The 23,943-nt window shown below is 47.5% G+C and overlaps 3 protein-coding genes across 3 annotated transcripts; 1 reads left to right on the top strand and 2 right to left on the bottom strand.

Moving 5' to 3' along the window:
• Positions 1-463: 463 nt before the first annotated feature.
• On the top strand, positions 464-18,255 carry LOC128731428 (suppressor of lurcher protein 1). The gene is made up of 8 exons (XM_053824553.1): positions 464-680; positions 13,778-13,926; positions 13,988-14,059; positions 15,558-15,723; positions 15,888-16,008; positions 16,437-16,526; positions 16,687-16,961; positions 17,769-18,255. The coding sequence occupies exons 1-8, from the start codon at positions 464-466 to the stop codon at positions 17,879-17,881; spliced, it is 1,203 nt and encodes a 400-aa protein (XP_053680528.1). The 3' UTR covers positions 17,882-18,255.
• On the bottom strand, positions 6,511-12,134 carry LOC128721181 (uncharacterized). Its single transcript, XM_053814906.1, has 4 exons — positions 12,049-12,134; positions 8,409-8,534; positions 8,142-8,323; positions 6,511-7,553 (listed from the first exon to the last, which is right to left on the bottom strand). Exons 2-4 carry the CDS (start codon positions 8,497-8,499, stop codon positions 7,548-7,550), a joined length of 279 nt encoding a protein of 92 aa, XP_053670881.1. The 5' UTR covers positions 8,500-8,534; positions 12,049-12,134; the 3' UTR covers positions 6,511-7,547.
• A 2,064-nt stretch (positions 18,256-20,319) lies between the features above and the next one.
• LOC128731419 (uncharacterized) lies at positions 20,320-23,616 on the bottom strand. The gene is made up of 5 exons (XM_053824543.1): positions 23,589-23,616; positions 22,264-23,195; positions 21,251-21,693; positions 21,016-21,187; positions 20,320-20,946 (listed from the first exon to the last, which is right to left on the bottom strand). The coding sequence occupies exons 1-5, from the start codon at positions 23,614-23,616 to the stop codon at positions 20,320-20,322; spliced, it is 2,202 nt and encodes a 733-aa protein (XP_053680518.1).
• Positions 23,617-23,943: the final 327 nt, after the last annotated feature.

The raw sequence follows: 23,943 nt of genomic DNA, 5'->3' as shown, positions 1-23,943 counted from the left end.
GCAATGATCGACGAATTAATTGCGTACATTAATTAGTTTATCAATTTGCTCTGGCTGCACTAGGAGAGCGGACGTACAATATTATGTGGAATATTGATAAAAAATAACACGAAATTAATATAATTGTAATTAAAAAGTGCACTCTACGTTATAGTTGAACAAACAAATTTTTTCAATTAAAAAAGGTTGTAGCGTTATGATTGATTGTAAAACAACAAAGCACTCGCGATCAATCACGAAACCGTTTGTTTTTCCAACAGGATACTTGAAAAACAGTTTTAGTTGCGAACAATCCCACCATAGCTGTTTGCTGGTGAGCTCCATACTACAAAGAACGAGTACCCACAGCAAATGGTTCGTGAATCCACATGGCTTACTGACTGCAACGTTCAGTGACTGCGTTTCAGTGCACCAAAGTCAAGTAAACAGCGCGCACCAGCAGCAGCGAAACGGCACGGTGATAATGGAGCACGCTCATCAATTAGTAAAGGTGACGAATTTTATGCTTCACTTGATGCTGCTGCTACCCCTCCAGACGAGCTCGACTAGCGGCGCTACTGGTGGTGGAAATCCCTCCAGCAGCAACGCCCTCGCTATCGGTGGATTCGGTGGTACCGTGGGAAAAGCTTCCACCGACTTTTCCGGCTCAATCGGTCGTGAGAGGTACGCGCAGTCAAAAGGTAAGTCGTGCCGCGCATCGTTCGTGCTTTCCTCGTGTCCGTTGGGGATTAATGCTCGTCGCGGCTGCGATGGGGGTGGAACGTACGCTCACAGGACATGCTCGCCCCCGCACATCGAAAAGGGTGGATTTTGGTTAAGAAAACGACCTCGCTCGTTCGCTTGCATTTATAGCCCCACCACGTTTAACCGGGCCGGCACGGGTCATAAATTGGCGAAAGTTTTCGCTGCAAATCTCGGGCTCGATTTTAATGTCTTTTCGTGAACACCACCACTCTAGGGTGTCGTACGGTTTTGTGGCAGAAATTTCCCGTTATTCGACGCCCCCAAGCGATATGAGCCACTCGCGATCGCGCCACAATACCCACGGAGCCGGAAGGGTTTCAGGGGATGGCTGTGTATTTCCATAAACGGTTGGCAATTATAAGTTTCGCTGAAATACATTCGTAGCACGTACCATCCGTCCGTCCCATTTAACTTGAACCGTACAAACCGCCACTCCGCAAATACTGAAACGCAATCAAATAATTAGCGGCTGAGATGTAAGGAGCCTGGTTTCTGGGCTGGAACCGCCAACCGCTAAGGAAGCATTTTTTATCTCTTGAAATTCCATCATACCATAGAAATGAAATGGCATTTTTAATGCTCGTTTATTAAATTACACGGAATTGTGCGCTTTTTCATTCGTACAAAAAAAGAGACTGGCGACAGCATGCAACAACGCCCAACAAAACAACGGTTGTTCCATTTGATCGTCATACGAACGTGTTTGGGTTGCTTTGATGGAACATTCACATTCGCTTTCGCATCCTACGATTTTCCTGCCAGCACTATTTCCTAGCTTGCTCCAAGCAAGCGTTGATTTTTTCTTGTTTCTGTCTCTTTTCCACCGCGGCGATTTATCTTACCCGACCGAGCATGTGTGCGAGAAAAGCATATGTAAGCGCGTCTAGATCTAGCATTTCATTTATTTTATCGCACTTAATTATCTCACTCGGGTATGGTTTTACAATCAGCGCACCCAGCATCCTGCTCTTTGCTCCCTCCCGAAAGGATGTTACAATTTGTTGACATTCAACACCCAGCGCAAACTAACCGAGGGAAAAGCTTCAACCGGCCGGAAATGGGAATAGTCGGGAAAGTTTGCCTCCCACCGTTGGGATATCGTCGGCAAGTTTTCGCCGTTTCCGCTTCCGGGTGAGTTGTCATAGGAAAGTTTTGCACCGGAGCCACTGCATTGTGCTTCACCTTCGAACAGGTGTCGCAAAAGACTTGTCTCGTGGTGGAGTAACTGAAGAATTCAATGCGGAAGAAGAATGCAAAAAATTGAGAAAAATATTAAGTTACGTTAGAGACTTTCCCCCATACTCACTAGAAAAGCAAAAAAACGAGTAACCGAACATTGAAAGGCTGAATGCAACCTAACGCCTATCTAATAGGAATTAATTTTGAGCACTAAACCCACCAGACGCACCATAAGCTACTTAGCAAAGGGAAACGAGATTAATCTACGTCATCTATTCCACAAACCACTCTATAAGCCCCAGACGTTGGCTATATTCCCCAAGGCGCTTTCCGACGAATTGTATAAATCTCATCGGGTGGCCTAACAACCACTAGCACAATGGCGAATTTCAAACGCCAAATGCAGACATGCCAAGCCAAAACATGGCTTGAAGTCAGCAAATCTATGACTACACATCATCCACCAGCTGCCAACAGCTTAGTTGCCGATGTCTCGACGGATTAATTGGTGCTGTAGCGGTGTCTTGTTGGAATTAGTCAACCGATAGGAACCACAAAGCACCACCCAGGGATTCCCTTTTCGAAGACCTCTCTCGGGCACCTATTGATTTACGGTGCATTGTGTGGCTGTGCTGGTAAGTTCACAGCAGCAGTACTGGAAAAGACTCAACATCAAACAGTTCCGCTTGCATCGAATGGGCAGTCCTTTCATTCTGCATGCCAAACGTCAGTTTCTGCTGCGATAATTAGAAACGACTTCAGTACAAGGCCCCGAGACCGTGCTATCAATGTTGTCCAAGCCGGGAAAAACAACATTAACCTTCCGCCCACACTCTTGCTTCCACTCGCATTTTCTTCCCAAATGATCCAACGATCCCCGGATGGCAAGGAGCACCATTTGCGGGCCGGTTATCATTCGAAGCGATTCCGAATTGATTCCGTCGATGGAATCTAATCATGACCACCGGCGAGGCGACTCCCAGCGCATGGTTTTGATCGGCAAGCTCGAAAAGCAAACTGAATGCCCAGCACCCAACTCACCCCACTGGCGGGAGCGAACGAGCGATTGGCAAATAATCGATTTACCAGTGGCACGCGAACGATGGGTCATATTATTTTTCTTTCTATTCCTCGCCACTTTGGCATCATTTATCGGAATGACCTGCCTCGGGCTATCCCACGGCTGGCACACAATGAGAATCAGCTGGCCCGCAAGGACACGCTTCCTTTGGCCGGCACCGGGCGCGTCCGGTCGTTTGTCACGAAGTTCGATTAAGCTCGTTTCGAGCCCCGGGCACGACCGCTGGGACGTGACGTGTGAGTGCGCTCGTCTTTTTGGCCCTTTCGTGCCCTTACGAGACTCGTTTCTGGTGGCACCAGGCGCTCCCTCGAGGCATCCGATAATCCCGCTGGGAAAAGACGGTGGAAAGCGTGCGTCGGAACCAACTGAAATGGAAAGTAATTACGGTTTCATTGGCGAACGCTGGGCAACGTATCAATCTCGCGTGTATCGGCAGCTGTCCGGTGACTTCTTTCGCGTCGCAGCTTTGCCGTTTTTCAACCATTTTATCGCGAAACTGAACCATCATGGACGGTCACTCGGTAACTTATAAACGCGCTGAATGGCTTGCGGTTTTGTTGAGCGATTCCATTGATTTGTTAACTCGCCTTTATTTGTTGGAGAAAGTATTTTTTGGACAGTATTTTCCTATTAAAACAACATTCCATATGCTCGTTGCTCAATTGGTTGTGTTGTAAGCCCAGAAGTTTTATCAAAAAAAAAAACAATACATTTCGAGGTGAATTTGAACTCAAACTGCAATTCAATATTCAAACTGAATTTCAACATGGATGGGTTTCGATGCATTATTTTGGACCAAAGTACCCCAGGATGTGCATTTTTATTATGTTTGCCCTGTGTGAAACGGAATATACTTATTTAAATGCTAATAAATCCACGTTACCCAGCCACATTTATGTAAAGCCTTTCAGTGTACATTCCAATACAAATACAGGTGGAAAATTAAATTTCTCTGGCATAGCAAATGAAGAACCTTTTACTCGAACAGACATATAATGCTTCACTAGCTGTTTCGATTGCAGTTTTTACCGCTTTTTCTGTAAATGTCCAATTCCTCATTGCATCGGTAATGCAATCGAGTGAAATGTATCTCTTCATTGCTTCGTCACACCTTCTGTGGAGTTTCGTGTTACTCGCTACCAATTTGCAATAATTTAATTGCTGAGCTGTTTCCCTCGTTCATTGAATGATTTAATTGCATCAGCGTTTTTTCTCGATATGTGTCGATAGATATTTGTCAACAGGTGAGTATTTTAGGCACCTTTTTCCATTGGTGGAAGTAATGATGCATGGCAGTTACGCTTGCTCAACCAAATGTATCTGCAGCCATTCTTATCTGTACAATGTAATCTTGTATGTTGACTTCAGTATGTTTGATATCCATTAGATTCGTTGCAATAACCGTAAAAAATCTCAATACTACCAGTTAGTTTGAACATTTACTGAAGTTTTGCATTCTTCGAAACTCGTCCCCATGTTTCGTTGGCATAAAATTTGATAGAATTTTGCCTAAAGCTTGTATTATTGCTTGAGCTATTTTTGTATATTGTTTTACTGGAACGAATCTTATCAATTTTATTGCATAAACTGTAAGTTTGTCAGAATGTTACATTTCCAAATGAAGACCAGTGCTAATGGTTTGATGATCTATGAAAGGTTTTACCCATGATGCTTTTAACCTACGCATTCTGTATATCGAACAATTCTCTGAAAATAGCGTGTCAAATTGCAGCCCTTACATCGCATTCCGTAGTATGCTGCTGGGCTCATTTCTTGAAAACAACATACAAGCCGTTTATTGGTATGATATTCATCGAGTTCAGCATTAGCTGCCGTGTATTTTAAATTATGCATTTTTGCACATCTATCGCTTCATGCGGCTCCTTCGCACCATCCGAACGACACCAGGGAACGGTAAGGCTGCGAAACCCTATTACCGCCAATCGTAATGCCGTTAGCAATGCAATTCTAGAAAACGCTCGCCTTCGGAGCTAAACGTTGCCACAACGGGTGCTATCAAATATCCGCTTCCGGTACGCCACTTGCCGGAAAAGCGCTTGCACGCCTTGGCAATTTCCATGGCACGGCCGCAACCGAAGCAATATCCTGCCGGTGGCGCCCTTATTGCCGTAATCGTTTCGTGTTCATCCGCATTCGGGCCAACGTTCTGGCACCGGACGATGGACGATCGTGTCCTTAGGTCGCCTGCATCGCTGGAAAGTGTCAGATCGTTAACCGGTTCGAGCGCTGCTCTAGATGAGAGGGCAAAATTAACCGACAGTTTAAGCGGCACGTTTGAAACCGGTCGTTATGGGGAATGTGGGTTTCGTGCTTTTAACCACGATGATTTTTAATTGATAAAAAGTTTTGATACGCTACTGGAACAAATTAATTAATACACGCATTTCGTGAATTGAAGAAGCTTTGCAAATTGTGTCTGCTGCTGATCGTTAAAATCAAATACCCCAATCTGACTAGTGATGAAAGTTGTCAATAAAAATCGCTTCCTTGCTCTCGAAACCCACTTTTTCAATAACTTTACTGCATACAACAACTCCTCAACAGGTTCCCTATCCGCTGGATGTATTGTGCTGTCCATCAATAGGATGCTCATGCCGTGTAGCAACCGATGAAGGAATCCTTCCTTGGATCCCATTCGACGTACGATCGATTACCCAAGGTGCAGCTCCTTGAAGAGAAGGAAAAATCCACCACGACTTGTCAGAGTTCTTTTCCATCATTTCTTTCCTGCCGGCAAACATTGACATTATGAATATTTGATACGACAAAGTGCTCCTCGTCCGTGTAGCTTACTTTTTAAAGTTCTTTCGCCGAGTGAAGCGTGAGAGAGTGTGCGGAACGACGCGAATGTTATTACCTGAAGCCGATTCGAATTTGTCGTTTTGCCGCCTCTGGGTATGCCACCGCATGTTGTGCGACTCTGGGTTAGGTAAATAAAACTAAACCAAGCCACCAAGAAAACCATTCGAGGGTGTCGCGTTCCCAAATGGCGCTGCCGGCTACTTCACTTGCTGCTTTCAAACGAGCAACCATTAACACGTACTGCAAAATAATTGCTCTTCCAGCGTGTGTGTATATGTTTGTATGTTACATTACCGGGCTCAGAGCAGATGTGAACGGGAGAAACGCAAACAGTCAGAGCGCGATCCGGTCAGAAAACATGCCAAGGACGAGAAGGCGCTCACGAAGCTGGAATCGTCATAATTCCACCTCAGTGCCCTTTCATAAGTGGAGCATTTCATTAATGACGCCACGAATTCGTCGTCCGACATCTTTTGCAGAGCGAATGGAGGCTTCAAGATGCATCCGGGCGTCATAGCGCGGGATTTAAAGAGGCTCCCAAGTGTGGCTTTAAACGAACCTTTTATCATTCATGGGAAGTCAGGCAACCGATAAGTGTGCCGGCTGGAAGCTCAGTGAAAGCTCGGGATTAAGCTCATGAAGAAAAGAAGAAAAAAAAACAACAAAACCCACAGATGTTGGTTTCGACGATTTTATTAGTTTTTTTTTGTTCATTTCGCTCTCATAACTTACAGCCTTGATATTACGAATAAAACGAAAAATATTTTACACATAATGGTAAACGAAAAGCAAAATAATAACGTGTCTGCTGTGTGTCTAGCGTGTGTGGGTGTATGGGTGTCAACGTGTACGTGTGGGCGTGTTTCCGATGTCTGCCTGCCGGTGTTTTCCCGATGGTTCCCGGCATCCTGTCGCTGGTCGTATGATTCCGTAGTTTCGCCGGCCCAAGCCCTGTCGGATCCGGCTGCGTTCGAAAGCTCGTTCCGTCGGTGGACTCGCGACGAGTCCTCACCTTCGTCCTGGCAGGATCTCACGTTCCCGAGCACGTGCCATCTCGGCTGGTCAGCCCGGTGTCTCCATTTCGTTTCTCAGCGCCTGTTGTTATGCTACCCGATCGAGGATCGTGAGGATCGAGCTGCGGCTAGAGCAGTGACCCGCTGGCTTGGTGGTCGATGCCAGCGGTTTTCGCAATAGTTAGTCCGTGCAATGTCGTTAGTCGTCAATTTAGCGGGGGTCGCCTTAAACCGAGCCTGCAATTTTTGCTTTCATTGGATTTCGCGTGAGTCGTTTGAACTGTGTGTTGCCGTTCGTCCGTATGCGTGTGTGTGTACGTAATTGCTGTCTCGATCTTCTCCTGCCTCGAGGAACGTAAATAGAAAACCCCGACCGACGTGGTGTCGTTATCGTCCGAGTGTGACCCGGAACTCGGTCACGTTTTGCGTCATGTCCGTCCTGCGCGCGGAACTTCGCCGATCGCTTTCCTACGGCGTGGAAACCGCACGCGGAAAACCCGTCATGTTCACTAAGCATCATCTAGCGCCTTGTGTTGTGTCGGTTGGTTGCGTGTGTCTTCTCGAATCTCGCATGTGTGGTGTTTCATTCGAGGACGAATTTCATATCGGTACGGGAGGTGGTTGTGTTTGCTTCTGCTTCTCGTGAGATAGTGGTTCAAGAACTTAGGGACACATTAAGACAAAAAGATATTACTGCTACACGATGTTTAGCGCTGCTCCATCCGAACCGTGCCGTGTGCGATGAACAGGAAGGGCATGAAAGAACAAAAAGAAAACCGAGATTAATTCATGCTGTTGGTGTACCGTTTATTAACCGTTTAATGAAACGATCCCCCAACGCAGGCCGACTGGTTTTGGCTCGACGGCTCATTTTTCACAATTTTGAATGACATCTCGAATGAGCACAACACCCCCACACTCTGGTAGGCCGGTCTCCCGTCCACCATGTGGAGAGATTTTCAGGAAAAAAAAAGATATATCGCAAATCTTTACCGACCGGCTCAAGCTGGCCGCGGTGTGGTCGGCCTAATTGGACGGGTGTTTGTTTGCTGATAAAAATAAAATCTCACTCGATCGTGGTGAACTTATTTTTATCACCTTGAACGCATTCCTAAGAACGGTCTCTCCCTGTCACCAACCGTCCTCGTTGTCGCCCTCGTTCCCCCTCCCCCCAGGAATGGACGCACCCAGGAGCCCGACTATTTTTGGGGAAACTTCAGCCACCTTCGTGTCATGCGTCAGTCCACCAAGACAAAGTGACCTCGAGTGATAACGACCCACCAACCCACGGCAATACTCACGGTAAAGTCGCGTGCGTTGATCTTTCTCGGCGTAACGCCATAGGTGTCCTTGCTGACCGGGTTGTAGTGGTAGCCGGGCGACTTGACTCTTTCGCAGGCGAATTTCGAGTCACTGTAGATGCTGCTCGACTCGTACGACGAGCTGTAGCTGCGCTTCTCCTTGGCCATAATGTCCTGGGATCCTGCAGCGGGCGTGATGAAAAAATTGATGAAAACGTTACTACGATACTGTCAGCGCGAATGTCATAAATCCTGTGGCCCACTTACCCTTGAGCGACTTGAGGTAGGTGTTGAAGAAGCGAGCCTTCTTGCTGATGGGCTCGTAGCTGCCGATCATTTCCAGGTGCGACTTGAACATCTTCGGTTGAGTTTGGTTTTGTTGGCGTCTGTTGTCTGCGGGTGAAATGATGCCAACACAAAAAGCCCATTTTAAAATGCAGCCGAGTAAACACGATGGAGCCCAAATCGATCCGCAGTTACTGCCCGGTAATTTGCCAATTTAAATATGATCTATTGTTATGAGTGCGGTGGCTTCGATCGGGACTTCGTAGCTCTCTCTTTCTCTCTCTCCTATGGAAACTTCGCAACCTTCATAAAGCACTCGGCCACCAGGCAAACGACGGTTTATCTGGGTCAACTTTCTGTCTGGGCCTTTATTTCGGGCAATATGAACGAAAAACAAACATCCCGAGGGGTGTACCCATGTAAATTCGATGAAATAAATTACACCACTCGAAGACCCGAGCCGGAAAGGGTAAGAGGCTTGGCCACAGAGCGGTGGCATTGTAATTGTAGCTTTTTAATGCCGCATATTTACAACCGAATGTTGGCCGTCGTGTAAGCCCCTCGTTACAACCCCGTTACAGTAGTCCCCGCGATGGAGTGTGATAATTATGCGATTGGGGTAGAACCCGGGGAACAGTCCCTTGCTGGACCTCCATTTTCTCCATCGTGAGCCACTTGAATCGCTGGCCGGAGTTTTTGAAACGAGCCAGCTACAATGCCGCACAAGCCGGCATCATCGTAAACGATGGGCAGCACGCTTTTTCCTCCGGTATGGCGAAACTTTCCCACATATGTTAGCCTCCCGCGTACGTTGTTGTGCGTCCGTTTGTCCGTGTGAGTTTATTTCTTCTTTTTTTGTTTGTTCGCTACTTCCACTGATTTCCGCTGACAAAAGCTGTTTCCGTAAATTGGCGCTTTTTGTTTTCGGGTAAAATGTTTCCCTTCTCTTCGCGTCAACAATGCAGCTTCCTGTTTGCTGGCACCGATGGAGGCGCCCCATCCTTCACGTGCGATCTACGTCTCGGGTTCCCGCCGGGTGCAAAAGGATCGCAACCCATTGCGCTAAGGAATGCACCCCTGAGAGGGCGCACGCATGATCCCCACCTTTCGATGGGCCTGCGAACTCGATCGTACATGTCGAAAAGGGCACGCCACATCCGCGAACTGCAACGGGCCATCCTTTTCGACGCGCCCGACCGAGGGTTTTTGAAGCAGCATTTTTCGCATTGCACAATCCGGCCCATGTGCAGCAGTGGTATGTCTTCCCTTCGGGCAATTACCAACCACCCCCCGGGAGAAGCAGCAGCCAAAAAGGGGTGGTGGACGAAAACTATTTTTAAAAAGTATGCTACCGTGCCGTGACGTGCGTTTGACCACTCTGCGACTACGATGGCTTGGGCCAGGGCTTGGGTACAGTGGAATGCTGTTGGGCAATGATGAATCACTTGCAGAACTCGGCGCATTCTGGGCATCTCGGTGGTGCTTCCTCTCTGGGTTTTTTTTTGTGTGAATCGCAGCCCGGATCTCGCCTGAAACTGCCCTCGGTGCACTTTTCGTTCGACTTTATTTCACCTCCCTCAACCATCCCGACGGAGAGCGATGGCTCTCGAATGCCAGGGTTACCCTTTGCGGTACCGCAAGCACACCGAAGGGAATGAGAGGGCGAAAATCAGACGGGAACCGTTATTACATTTTCGAACGAGCTTTCTTTTTTCTTCTTCTTCCTTTTACCCCTCTCGAGCTGGCCTCCTGGCAAGGGCAAAGCAAAGTAGCATGCGACGCAAGTTCCTTTCCTGCCTCGTTTAAAACTCACCCACGCAAAGCACGGCCACGGCTCAAGGGTAGCACGAGCGGGAATATTGAGTTTGTATGCTGCCTTGCTTGCCTTAGCTATTTTTTCTTTTTCTTCGCTCCTTTGTTTCCAACATCCACCCCCACCCGTGCACACCGGTACTCCGGTGAGGGGGAAATAACGAGCAGCGGGCAAAAATAAACATATTTTTCCCGCACGGCCACTCCACCAGGTCGCTCGCTCGGTAGAGGCGACCGTTACGCGGCGTTACGTAGCTTACCTTGCCCACCTTTTTGTCCCGCGAGAATCGAGCGGGTGCGATTATGGGAGTAGAGGGTGGTGGGAGCAAAAGAAAAAGCCAAAATCGAATCGATGATGGGAAACGAGCGGACTCACGAGGACCACCCCCAAAACGACCGCGTCCGAGATGTGAGGGAATTATTTTTATGCTTCCTTTGAGTGCGAGCTGCTGAATTTCAAGTGTCACTTGAGGCGACCGGTTCGGTTGGGTGTGAGTAAAGTACGGAAGCCTGAGCTGAGCGAGCCAGACATAAAACCACCGACACCGGCAGTATAAACACTTGCAACCGGTCCCAGTCCCGAGCACGAGTGTTTCTGCCACCATATGCGTGTGTGTGTATGTGGTGCCATAAATCGTACCGCTAGGCCCAGCAAGACCGTTTCCACCGGTTGGCCGGTTGTAGTCTCTCGCGAATCTCTCCGTAGTCGCAAGTCAAACGCATGCAAAACTCACACAAGGGGCACGATCTTGCGCGCTTTCCCTGGGCAGCGGGAAAGACAAGATCGCAAGATAAACCGGATGGTCCCGGTTGGCCCGGGAGAAAATCTGCCAAATGGCGCTTTACGCAAGAGCGTGGCGCAGAATTGGTTGCAAGTCGCGCCTCTTATGCCCTCTCTCTCTCTCTCATTCTCTGGTTTCCCTCTACAAGCCGGCTGCTGGGACTAATTATTTTTAGCACTAGCCAAATGGCTCCCATTGCAACCGCCAGACGACTTTCGCGCTCGACCAAACACCTCGACCGGGTGTGCATCAGTGCGCCGTGCATTGATAAGCGGTTCGTTTCATTCTCGTTCATTCTTTTCGCAGCCAGTGCTGGGAAAACTATCAAACGAAGAAGAGAAAGCACAGCTAGAAGGCTGCAGAATAAGTGCACTTGCAAGCAACACAAGCTTTCAGATGGAACGAAGCAGCTGCAGAACCAAAACTTGTCTCTATGCAAGCCTTATCAGCTTGCGACCACGATATTTGCACGGTTTTTTGAAACGACCGGAGCAGGTGACTATATCCCTGCCAAAAGGGTTCCCTTTTCGGTGTTTTGGTGTTTTTGGAAATGTCTTTTTTTTTGGCTGCTCCATTCCATCATATGTCAACACAAACCCTGCCATCGTGCGGGCTGACGAGCATGGGATTAAACACGAAAGCTCCCACAAAAACATCACCTCGTAGAGGGGAGGAAAAAAAGAGAGAACAAAAATAAAATCACTCCACAATCACTGAGGACAGGGGTGGCCTTTTTCCAGCCAGCGTCACTCGTCACCACTCGGTTCGTTTTCTATCCCTCGCGTATGCTTCACGTTGTTTGTGCATTCTGGCCACTCCGTAACCGAATCACTGGCTGAATTATTTATCACCACCTGTACGAGCACCCCACCCTGTTCTTGGTACCCTTATCACGATCCTTCCATCACTCGTAACGGTTGGCGTGAATGCGCCGTGTGAAATCCTCCAGAGCCCGTGGTGTGGAACGCGGGAACGCCACAACAAAAAAAGAAGGCAACAAGCAAATGTGTGGCTGGGATTTAGCTTACAGATTGGATGCTCAGTAGCGGCTGCTGTTCGAGAAGCCAACTGTTCGAGGTGCGAGATAACTCAAGACTGATTAGGCTGATACTGGTGAGGGTTTAATAACCAGCGCCCTGCTAGGTGCTTCGCCCGAAACCAGGGATGGAGGCGCCTGGTGTCCCATCGTTTTTCTCGCTCGCGCTCACGCGCCAAGACCGTGGCGCTCTTTGTGCCCATTTCCGATCGCTACCCCTAGCGGACAGGTAGTCTCTCGCTCACACCAATGGCTGCCATACCCAGACAATGATCGCTGCCAGCACCGAGCACCGGCGAGCGATCGCTGCGGTTCCTTTGCAAAAAAAAATAAAATACCCGAACCCCGTAGCACGCCATGACAGCGGAACCCGAACGCGAACCCGAGTACGCTATGCTGTGCTGGGTGCGTTTATGGTTGCTTGTGTGTTTCTCAAGCGGTGGCGCAAACGTCATCGTACCAAACCACGAGTAAGGTAGGACGCGATCGCAGCAACACCCGGTGTTAGGAGGCAGGTAGTAGAACGTACCACTCCACAATGGAACCGAACTAGATCCGAAGGGGAAAGATCGAATGTACGTTTAAAAATATCGCACGTGGCTCTAGGAGTCGTAGCGACACGCGGTCAGCTCTTTTGTTTTGATCGATCGATTGGCCATGATCTAACGTGAAGTTCAAAGTACCAGCTAAAAACGTTTCGCTGAGTTTCGCTCCTTTATCGGCGATCGCGTACGTCGTAGTCGCTTGGAAATTGCTACATTATGACACCCTTCGACGGGTCGTTGGGAATACGGAACGGGTGGAAAAGGGAAAAAAAGTGAAACGTTTTTCTATTTATGGTTCACGGACGACGCGGATGGACCGTGACGCAAAAGCGATCGAACACCGGGCCCGAGGAGCGCTCGCAGACGGCAGGAAAAGAGTCCGCAGAAAGGTCGCACCATTATCGCTGTTCATGACCGCTAAAAATAGTGCTTTTGTTTATTTCTTTTGCCATTCGTCATCATCAGCATCAGCGCGGGAGGGTGGGACGATAACAACGATCGGTCGATTAGCGTGCGGCGCAAAACCAGAACACCGCGAGAAGAAACAAGAGAACATCCTCTGTTATTTTTAAGTATCCGTTTCTTCCACCAGCACCATCGCGCGCTCCGTTCGGAATTAATCCGTTTCGTTTTAATTCCCATCGGCATCGCCTGGCGTCCTTCGCCCTTCGCAACATCGTCTTATCACCAGAACGTGCTCTAATCCGATGGTAATTTCTAGCACAATGTAGGTTACCTTGTGGCGGGCTTCGAGAGCGGGCACAATAACACACATTCCTGCCCATTCCGTGCTCGGTTCGATACACAAAAATTGGCCCACAGACTGGTCCTTGGCGTACAGGCGTGTCCTTGTGCGTCGGAAATACACGTACATTTTGCTCTCAAAAACTTTCGCTCCAAGCGCCGGCACGCCTAAACCGTTGCGGTTGCGATGCCAGCGGTGCTTTTCACAGCCATGGAGGCGCCTGGTGCCTGGTGTATGTCAGTCACATCGCTCTATGGGAATTAATTTGCGCTAGTTTTGAAACTTGCTTGCCGCTTCACAAACCGTGTATTGGTGAGGGGTTAGTTCAATCGAGACACACCCGCGTGGGGGTGGATTTCCGGGGACCCACATTTCCGGTGGTAGTCTACGGTGGTGGTATATTAATTGCTTGGATATTCTCTATCCGCTAGGAACCGGCGGTTGTAATCGAGTGGTGTTCGAGTCGAAGCACATCCGAAACGGGAGCATCGCACCGGCCCATTCGAAGCATTCCGGTCTGTTTCCATCGAACTTGTGCCAGCTGTTCGAGTTTGTCGGCGATGGTGCGGAACGTGTTCAGGTAAGCCGCAAGCACCCGACCTCCGGGTTTTATCTAATCCCACGCTCGTTTTTCTCCACAGATCATCTTTTCCGAGTTCCGCCTGCCGTCCCAGCTCGGCCCAACCGAATGTGGTGACACGGATATCCTAATGGTAATTAATTTTCACTCACATCCGCTTTCGTGGGCGGCTCGGGATGAAGCGCCCGCTTTTCAAACACCCCTATTTTCAAAGGCACATCGAGGGTATATGTGTGTGTGTGTACGTGTTTTTGCTTCACCCGGCCAATTTCATTTCATTCCAAAAGCCCTGCCACACCACCCGGCAAACGAAAGCGAAAGCGTAAATGGGTTCCCCTGGTGGGTTTGGTGATAAACTTGGCGCTTTCTAGCACCTTCCACGAGCCTGTCGGTGGTGGTGAACATAAACTCCTCGGATCGCTTTGCAACGAGCCCGCTGCTGTCGAAAGCGCGGGAAAGTCTTAACCTCTATTGTTACGGGCAGGCTTGCGTACCGTCCGCGGTTTCGTGTGAAAGTTTGCCGTATAATTCATTAACGTTCGCAGAAACAGACACGGCACTGGTGCGAGGCCGCCTATTAGATACATCCATTTTCGTTCGAGTGCTTGCTTTAGCGAAGTTGTACTGCTGTCACGTTTGAGCTGAGTTAAATGTAGCCAGCGTCACGTATACGAATACTGGGCATTAGCTCGAGTGGTTTACGCTAGTGATTTCAACATAACGAAGAGATAGAACGTTGGGCAATTCCAGCTGATGATGATGCGATACAGCAATCATCTAAAGCGCCCATTTATTTAAAATTCAGATTAACGCAGCAATATCAAACCAGACGAATCATGATAAAAAATTAATTGAGCATACCTAATGGATGTATTTTTATTCATCTTTAAGAATCTTGAATGTATATGTTTAAAAATAATAATAACATATTTCTGATTTTGTGAATTTCATAAAAAAAATTTACTGAGCATATTGATGTTATCACATTCATTGTTCTGCGGGATCGTTTTTATAAGTTATAAATATCATGAACATCCAAACATATAAAAACCTCAAATCTCACCGAAGTTATTGAAACATCACCTTCAAAACTCAATTTTTAGCATTCATTAAAATTTTACATTTCCCAAAACTCATACCTTCAAACGCATCCCTGCAAAGTAAACGATACGTTACACTTTTTTTCTCTCCGCAACATAACAGACAGATTGTTTTAATTTTAATCTCCTCCGTCGATGTTTCATCTGTTACAAACGAACTCCGCAGTGAACGAAATAAATTGACATGGGAAAAGTGTCGTTCCCAAAAACAATTTCAACCGATGTGGCATGTAGCAATCAGCATTACTCATGTCGCCGGAAAAGCGTACTGCAGTAGTTAGTTTACTTTTGTTTTCTTTTTTTATCCACCATCGCCAATCCCGGTCTCGATGTGTCGATTGATTGTCTGGCGAAAAATGTATGCCGATCCAAAAATATAAAGAGAAAAAGCACCATAATCGACCTGCGACAAATTGGATCAATTTAATTTTCCCCTTCCCGGAGCGTCGTGCGGGATTGCGTTTGCTTTATGTTCGTATGCTAAATTCCACACCCGGCTACAGAAGATCGATGTCAATCTATATTCCGCAGGTCTACTACATTGTTAACGACCGTGAGGAGCTCGTGGAGACGCTTTGCGGTGACACGCTGCCCAAACCGATCCTCTCCGATGGGTCGCGGTTGCTGCTGGAGCTTCGCAGCAGTTACAACAACACCGAGAACAAGGGCTTTACGGGGGATTTCTTCTTTCTCACCAGTGCGTACCCAACCGTCGTTGCAAGACGGCCATGATTAATGGTCCGACGGAAATTCGCCATTAATGCTCGATCTGTAGCTGTGTTCATCTTCCTTTTTTTCTCTCTCTCTCTCTCTCTCTGTCTCATTTCTCTCACACCGTCCATGCCGGGATGATGCGTTCAGATTTTGGCATTCCCACCGGATACCAACCGTCTCAGTCGGAGTGCACTTTCCACTACTTCCGGAACGCCACCACCGGCCAGGGATGGATCCAGTCACCGAATTTCCCCGGAGCATATCCCAGGTTAGCAGGCTGCCCGGTCCGTGGCACGGAATGTGTTTTTCCCTCGCTAGGTTCCGTCTATTTTTGAAAACGATCGCTAAATGAGTAAGCGAAGTAAATACGCTGTCATTCAAGCGTGTTGTTTGTGCGAATCGATGGCAGCTGTCAATGTTTCCGAATTCCCTCCTTATGCCCGTCATGGTACATTTTGGGCTGTCTCATATTATACAGGATACAGCGCTCAGCCGGGTGCGCAATCCTGCTTACTAGTTCAAGTGCGCAGTTGAGTGGATTCAAACAAAAGCGTAAAATGAGTTTGGCGAGCTACATTGGGAAATTTCTATCTTATTTTTCATAACGTTTGTCTGGTTTATGCAATGTCACAAATCATGTTTCGAGCATATCCAATAACGTGTATTTGTTTTTCCTACGCTCACTGCTGCGAAAAGAAACATCATCTGTAACTATTTCTTCCACGGCGATCCAAATGAGTTCGTCCACGTGCGCTTCACGTACTTCGACATCGAAGGGATTCGACCGTAAGTAGTGTTTTCTACTCATTGTCACCTCATTCTGTCGCCGTAAGTGGTCCGAAAAGAAAGAAGCCCGCCAGCGTACGGCGTGCGTCCCCTTTTGCGCGCCTTTTCGAGTCGTTCAACCTGTCGTTTCCCTTCCCGTTCCGTTGGCTTTCTCTTTCAGCTGCGACGAGGACACTGCCAGCGATTACGTGGAGTTTTCTAATTTTGTCACGCGCGATCGCAAGTACGCCATGTACTGCGGGAACTGGCGTGAGCTAACGGTTCGTTCGGACGGGCGGTTCTTTCGCATTACGATGGCATCGAACGATCGTCTGGATGGGACCGGCTTTCGGGCGTTGTACACCTTCGAGACGGCCCCGGTGGGGACGACGGAGCGGACCGAGATGGCGGCGATGGGCAAGGTCACCACGACCAGTGCCGCCAGCAGGATGCACGGTTGGTACATGGGCGAGCTATTATGGTATACCTTTGTGTGGTTGCGAAGCATCGTGATGTGCAACCGCATTTTATTCTGCGGTCAAACTGGTTGGCTTAATACTTGGAAATATAATTTTTTACCTTTGCACTGCATCAAAACTAAAGCAATTATGCACAAAATGTTTGGCTTTGTATGCACAAAATATTTGCAGCATATTATTGTTTTAAGTCTTTAAATAATCGATTAACCTACTTTCATACAGACTCTGCCACAGACAGACAATCTAGATGTTTATGTAATTTGTAATGCACTGTTTTAAACTAGCAACGATCGGCCATTACAGTTTGTTTACTCCTTGCATACCTTGAGGCGTTTTATGCTACAGAAAATATGTTGAATTCTCATGCTTATGTTGTATTGAACCATCACTTTATGTTTAAAACATTGAATCAATCATTAAATAACATTATTTACAATACTTGTACTTGCACACACAAAATTTTATTGAATTATTGTTTAATAATATGATCAGATTTTCATAACAAAATTATGCTGATTGCAAAATACCACGCAACCAAATAGTGCAACATAAACAAAGGACGCTACTGAACACTCTCTTCAAATTTCCAATATGCATTCAAAACGGCAACAAAAAACATTTGAGTGCAAAACAATATCAATATTCACGCATGCAAAAATGCCGCCGCATCAGCCAGACAAACAAACATATACGCCTACCTAATATCCTCACACATCCCGCACGGGAGCACGAACCACACTGCCTAATTCGCTGGAATTCGTCCCTTTTTTCTAAACCCTGTCAGGTCCTTTGTCACCGGTGGCACTGATTACGGCCGCTTCCTCATCCGTAACCTCGACAGGCATCGGCATCATTAGCATTATTGGTTTGGAGCTCATAAAATATGTCCAAGACTGATGACAGCACCCCAACAAAGCGCGATGCGAAAATGTGGCAGACGAGTCGGGCGAATTTACGGCCGTGAGCTGAAATTGCTTCCGTTATCAGTTTGCGTAGGATGCGTCCGACAGAGCTGAACCGCCACGGAAGTTACCCGACGCGAGCATGAAAAAATGGAGGGGTTGAGATTTGAAACAACTCAGACAAAACCGGAAAAGCCCCACGGGAATGAAAAAAAAACGCACACCCTTGAACATTTTTGAGCTAATCCTTCAGTTCTGGGGAATTGTACGTGTTCAACATGTATGGGTTTGATTCCCCGGATCACAAACGTAAACTAAAAACTAAGTTAGGCTCTACGAGCCCCAAAGCGCAAAAAATTGTATCACAGTGTTTATGCGTTTGTACATGTGACGAATAAAGACTATTTTTTGTGATTAATGCCATGCCTTTCGTTTTAGAAACCGAAATCGTCAAAAGTGGTGTATAAAAGCAAGTATTGTGATAATGTATTGATGGTGATATAATGCACGGATAAAATTTGCCGGAATAAATATGTATCAGTTGATATGATATGTCAAGCTACATCAATATTATGGAATACGAACAGCATATTTTTAAGTGCAGTTTTGCTCTAGAAATAGCACTAATGATGCATGAATAATGTAGTCTTCCCGTAGAATACGTTGAAGATATCCAGTTACAGGCACTAATGAATTGAGCCCGCTTTATAGCTATTCGGTCGAAATATGATCAATATAACCGTGTAATACGAGCATAGCCCTTCGTGAGAGAGGTGATAAAACATGCTTAGGTTTACCAATTCGCTCAACCAGTGCACTACGATATACGCTCCATACCAATATTTGAGACAGCATATTAATACTCTCAATAGCTACTAAACATTGTTGATACATTGGCAAATTTTTTTCATGGAATTCATCGCTTATCGTTGATACCATATGTTTTTCGTCTTGTGGAACGCACAACGACGATGAAATACGAGGAAATCTTTTTATCCAAAACTGCTGATAAAACAGGCGAACCAAATCGAGGCGCCACATTCCATCCCCATCCGACATACGAACCATCATCCGCGACTGCATCATCCGCGGATCATAAAAAAATCTGCTTACGAGGAAGATGCAGAGACAGATTTCGAGGCAAACATACAGAGTATGAACAGCTCTCGTTTCGATTATCAGCATATTTTGTTCGCCTTCACAACCTGCATAAACAACAAAAACATTCGAAGCATTCGAAAGGATACACGTTGAAAGACGATGTTCGTGATGTAGGAAAAGTTGCTGCCAATGTGCAATGATTCAAAAATGCATAGATACCGCAAATTGAGTTTTATTTTCTCCAGTTCCAGTTCATCCCTTTATTTCGGCGATTTATTTAACATTCGATGTTTTTCAGCCTTTGGTTTTCCACGTCAGAATGGCACACGGTTGATTTTTATAGCATACTAATAATTTATAGCATGTTGAACAACGACTACATCATCAAGAAATTTCCACGCAAACCAGATAAACCAAAAGAAAATATCGTAAAAAATCGATAAATACCGTAACTGCCCCAATTAATACAAAAAATAATTTGACGGCAACATTGATGTAAAAAGAGATACATTATCACAATTTATTTTTTTTCTACAAGCGTCATACACCAGTTACAGAGGTAAGAGTATCCTAAGGAACATGTACAGTGTTTTTAACATAGAACATATTATCTAATTATATCAGAGTGTGAAGTTTTCTCAAAAACACTACCACCAGCATCAGTTTCAAAGACAGGAATGGTTTAAACGCCGTCCCACCACTGCCGAAAAGAACTTTTGCATTCTTTTCATTCGGATCGCGAACTCCACACGTCCGATAGGAAAGCGTTCGGCGGCGTTTACTATTGTCGTAACCAGGAATGTATATACTTGGCGCATCGAGCCGACCGACAGCCAGCAGCCGTGAGAAATCTTGCTCTATTTTATGCGCACTCGGTCCCTTAAAGTGCACGATCATCTGTATACACGCATCGTTATGCAGCGTTTTGGTGCTACGCGAATCGATTGCAAGCATCCACTCGGGCAGTCCCATCACCTGCCGTACATCTTCGAGGAACTGCGCCACTACGAATCGGGGTGGTTTTTTGAGGTTGATATACTTCACGATATCATGATCGGGTTCGATGTTAGCGCACGCAAATCGATCGCCCGAGAATTCCGGTCCAAAGATCACGATCGATCGACCCAGTGCGCTGACGATGCCTTCCAGCGGGAAGTTACTATCTGCGAACACCTGCCGTCGGCTGCCTATCGAGATGGGACCAAGCCGAGCTGACACATCACCCACGTAACAGCGTAATGGATTATCCGGTCCGCATTCCTGCTTGTACAGTTCATGCTAAAACAAACGATTAAGCTCTATCGATTAGTAAACCCTTCGATGATGATAACTTCATCCCGATGGTTTACTCACGTTCAATGGATCTGCCAGTTGAGTGTAATAGGGGTTCCACACGTAACCAGCGGCCACACAGCGCGTCTCAACCTGTTTAACGGTCGCATCAACACCCACCGGGTTAACCCAGATATTCCAGCCATGGTTGTGCGTCACATTCCGATCGTGCTTGCCAGGATACCGTAACTTCACCTCGATGATGGTGTCACTCTGGCTGTTATCGTTCCCAATGAGCTGCGTCAGTCGAATGTAACCGTAGGCGTATCCCGCAGGATGATGGAATGACGCGATGGCTCGTATCTCGCGGGCTTCGTTTGGACTGTATCCTCGTTCCAGAGTACTGCAGGCCCACCGGCGATTTTTCTCCTTTTTGTGTACTACAATCGATCGTCCGATGATACTCTCGTAGCCAAACAACGGCAGCCGCGTGTCATTATACGAGTGCTCGTACATCGTCGCTTCATCGAGCGTTCCAAATTTTCCGCTCAAATCTCCAAGCTCGTACTCATCAGTGCTACCCGTTGCTGGAGCAGGCGACCGTTTGATGTCGATATTTCTGGGGTTCCAATGCCCGTACACTGTGGAATCTTCGCACGGAAACTCCAAATCACCTTCTACTGGAGCCTACAAATAATATATCGCAAACTTAAATAAAAGCCATCATTACATCGAAGCACACCCGCTTGAACTCACAACATGCACGTGGTAGCCGCTGTTTTTGTCAAGCCCTTTAAAGTCAACCTCCACGTTCGTGTGATCGTACTCCGACTGCTGCACTATCTCGAGCTTTCCTTTGATGGTCAGCGGGTCCCCGTTCGAGTACCAGTCCCTGGCGACCACTTTTCGACGATGATAACCTCCAACACTAGGGTGGATGTGTGAAAATTACAACAACTACACGAATCTGAAGGGGTTAATATCTACTTACATGGAGCAAGCCAAACGCTCACCACGCGCCTTAGGTCCGTTGTCGTCAAAGATCACCACGGATCGTCCGACAATGCTGGCGTGCCCACTTAGTGGTAGATTCTGATCGATGAACATTCTCCGACTGACGCGTCTTGCTTCGCGCTTATTTCCTGCAATCTCCAACGCTCCAAGCCGGTTAGAAAGATCTCCCACTCGACAAAGCTCAGCCGAAGATGATGAACACACCTCTTCCCAGGGTTTTCCCATGAGTGGCGCTGCCTTGAAAGGATTGTAAACTCCTCCCGTGCTAACGCAGCGATTTTGCCAGTCATAGAAGTCCTTCCCGGGCGGTTCGTCCGTTATGGCCCATCGATGATCGGCCGTATTGTTAACCGTAGATCCATCCGCATGGATGAGATACTCGAATATGACGGCCGTATCGGTCCAGTGTTCGTCTTTGACCTGACGGAACAGTATGCGACCCACGATGGGGTAGCGAAAAAGTACCTGAGCTGTCACAATCGGGATTTGGTAGGGCCGATTTAGCTCATACAGTGCCACCGTACCACAGGACCAGGACATCTCCGTAATGTTTGTCGGAATGGAGCGATTGTACCGCTGCACGGTGAAGCTACGGAAAACGATCGAATGCGCACCTTGCAGAGGCAAAAACGTGTCCCAATACAATCCCGACAGTTCCGCACTCGCGCCTGGTAGGTAAAACGAATGAGGCTCCTTTCGGTTTCTGTTCAGCAACTTCCCACTAAGGTCACCTACAGCGTATTGATCTTGAGTGCCATATCCTGGTGGAGGCACATCCTTCTCACTGACGGAAGTGGGGTTGAAGATGCCACCGGCTGTTTCGCAATATCGATCCTCGGGAGCTGCAAACGCTTCCAGGGGCAGTTGGTTGATCCTAAAGCTAGCGACATCTCGTGCGTAATTAACATTGGCCATTGAGTCGTTGATCGTGGACGCAAAATTAGCTTGAACCCAGGTCGGTTCGAATCGCGATCGTTGCGTAAAACGTACCTCACCACGCATACCACCACCATCAACAAGGGTACGTGCTGTCTTTGCCTTCTGGTGACGAATCTTGGCGCAGGCTAAAAACGTATCCGGATGGCTAGGATCGAACACGACGACGTACAGCTTGCGTGACGGTCCGTACAGATCGCTGGGCAGCAGCACTAGCTCACGATCGTTGAACAACTGTGGATACTGCGCTTGTTTCGCGTACGTACTAATACGTAGTGCTCCAACACGCCCATCGATGTCTCCAATCGCGCTTCCAGCACCTCGATTCTGTGGATCAAAAACCAGCTGCAGCTTGTTGCAGTTTTCTTCCGCATTTTGTGCGTCACTCTCGAAGATGTCCGTCACGTAGATCTTCCACATGTGCTCCGTGTACGACGGGTTGCCCATCTTGCGCGATTGCTCACGCACGTGAAACAGGTTGGCGTGTATCAGCGTGTCGGAGTGATTTGACTCCTTCGCCGCCAACCACCGGAAATACACCGAACCGGTGATGGGGCTGTTGAATCGAGCTTCCGCCAAGTGATCTTGTGAGCCATCACGGGTCACAATGGTGGCACAAATACGCACGTTCGCGCCAGCATCGAATAACACTAGCGATTTACCCCACAAGCCCTTCTCACCGGTGAGTGCGATATCATTCAGCCAGGTCGTTGATTCATTGCCAGGCAGCATCAGATAGCCAAGATCGTCGTCGAACGACCAGAGTTGCTCACCGAGCCGTGCGATCTGGCATCGTTCCTGAGGATCGACGATCGTGTAGTCAACCGGTAGCTGATAAACTCCCCAGCTCCAGGCTTGTTCAGGGTACTGCAGCGTCGTCTCCAGCTCGGATGTAATAAGCACTTGACGGTCATTGTGCTGCGAAAAGGAAACCTCCCCATGGAGACCTCGCTGGGAAATGTGCGCCACCAGGTTCAAACCGTGGGCTAAAGCGGAAGAGAACGAATGTCAGAGCAGCGAATGAGGCGACGAGTCATGCGAAACGGCTAACGTGGCAATCGACGCTGTACGGGCGATCTTTTTGACCATTCACTTACCTTTACTGGTCAGCAGCGCGATCAAAGCAAGCAGCAGCAACAGCACATTCCAGCGTGAATCGTGTTTGCTGGAAAAATACATCACTTTGCTGATATTCCCGATGGTTGCGACTCAACGGTGTTACACATTTATGTAATCAAAACTGGCCGCAAACAGACAAGCACACGCAACGAAACCGTGGCTTGCTGAGGTGTTCAAGATCAAGCCGGGCGAACTAACAAAACTACGATCCGCACAGCACGAAGATCGGTTTCCTTCTTCGTCACGCTAAGCTGACTCACCTTCACTGTGGGGCTCGATCGTAACCATAGCTCAAAGCTCTCTCACTTTCTTACATTCTCTCTCAATCTCGGCCTACACATGCCGCACAATTGATCAAGGCCTATTGCCTGTTTTTAATGCTACAAATAACCGAAAAATGTACAAGAATCTCAAAGAATATTTTGGTTTTTAACCACGGAATACCAAATTCTTGAGACCTCCTCACCAAGATAGCTAATGGCATATAAACTGACACCTCCCAGGTTGATCAGCCCTGCCAGACTTCCTGCTCAGCAAATTCCATTGCTCTCTCGCTCAATTTTCGTTCGCCTCACGCGCTTAACTTTCTCTCAGCCATGGGAGGTTTCTTTCCCT

The sequence above is a fragment of the Anopheles nili genome, chromosome 2 (genome assembly GCF_943737925.1).
Source record: "Anopheles nili chromosome 2, idAnoNiliSN_F5_01, whole genome shotgun sequence".
Classification (NCBI taxonomy): Eukaryota; Metazoa; Arthropoda; class Insecta; order Diptera; family Culicidae; genus Anopheles; species Anopheles nili.
Note: the sequence above shows the minus strand (reverse complement) of the source record. Positions and strands in the feature narration are given on the sequence as shown.

Coding starts and splice junctions, on each gene's coding strand:
- LOC128731428 (XM_053824553.1), top strand. CDS start 464: ATGGAGCACGCTCATCAATTAGTAAAGGTGACGAATTTTATGCTTCAC. Junction 16,009..16,436: donor TTCCCCGGAGCATATCCCAG/GTTAGCAGGCTG, acceptor TGCTGCGAAAAG/AAACATCATCTGTAACTATT. Junction 16,962..17,768: donor TGCCGCCAGCAGGATGCACG/GTTGGTACATGG, acceptor AAACCCTGTCAG/GTCCTTTGTCACCGGTGGCA.
- LOC128721181 (XM_053814906.1), bottom strand. CDS start 8,499: ATGTTCAAGTCGCACCTGGAAATGATCGGCAGCTACGAGCCCATCAGC. Junction 8,324..8,408: donor CTACCTCAAGTCGCTCAAGG/GTAAGTGGGCCA, acceptor CGCCCGCTGCAG/GATCCCAGGACATTATGGCC.
- LOC128731419 (XM_053824543.1), bottom strand. CDS start 23,616: ATGGTTACGATCGAGCCCCACAGTGAAG. Junction 21,694..22,263: donor GTGGTGGTATGCGTGGTGAG/GTACGTTTTACG, acceptor CTGTTCCGTCAG/GTCAAAGACGAACACTGGAC. Junction 20,947..21,015: donor GCGGCTACCACGTGCATGTT/GTGAGTTCAAGC, acceptor TATTATTTGTAG/GCTCCAGTAGAAGGTGATTT.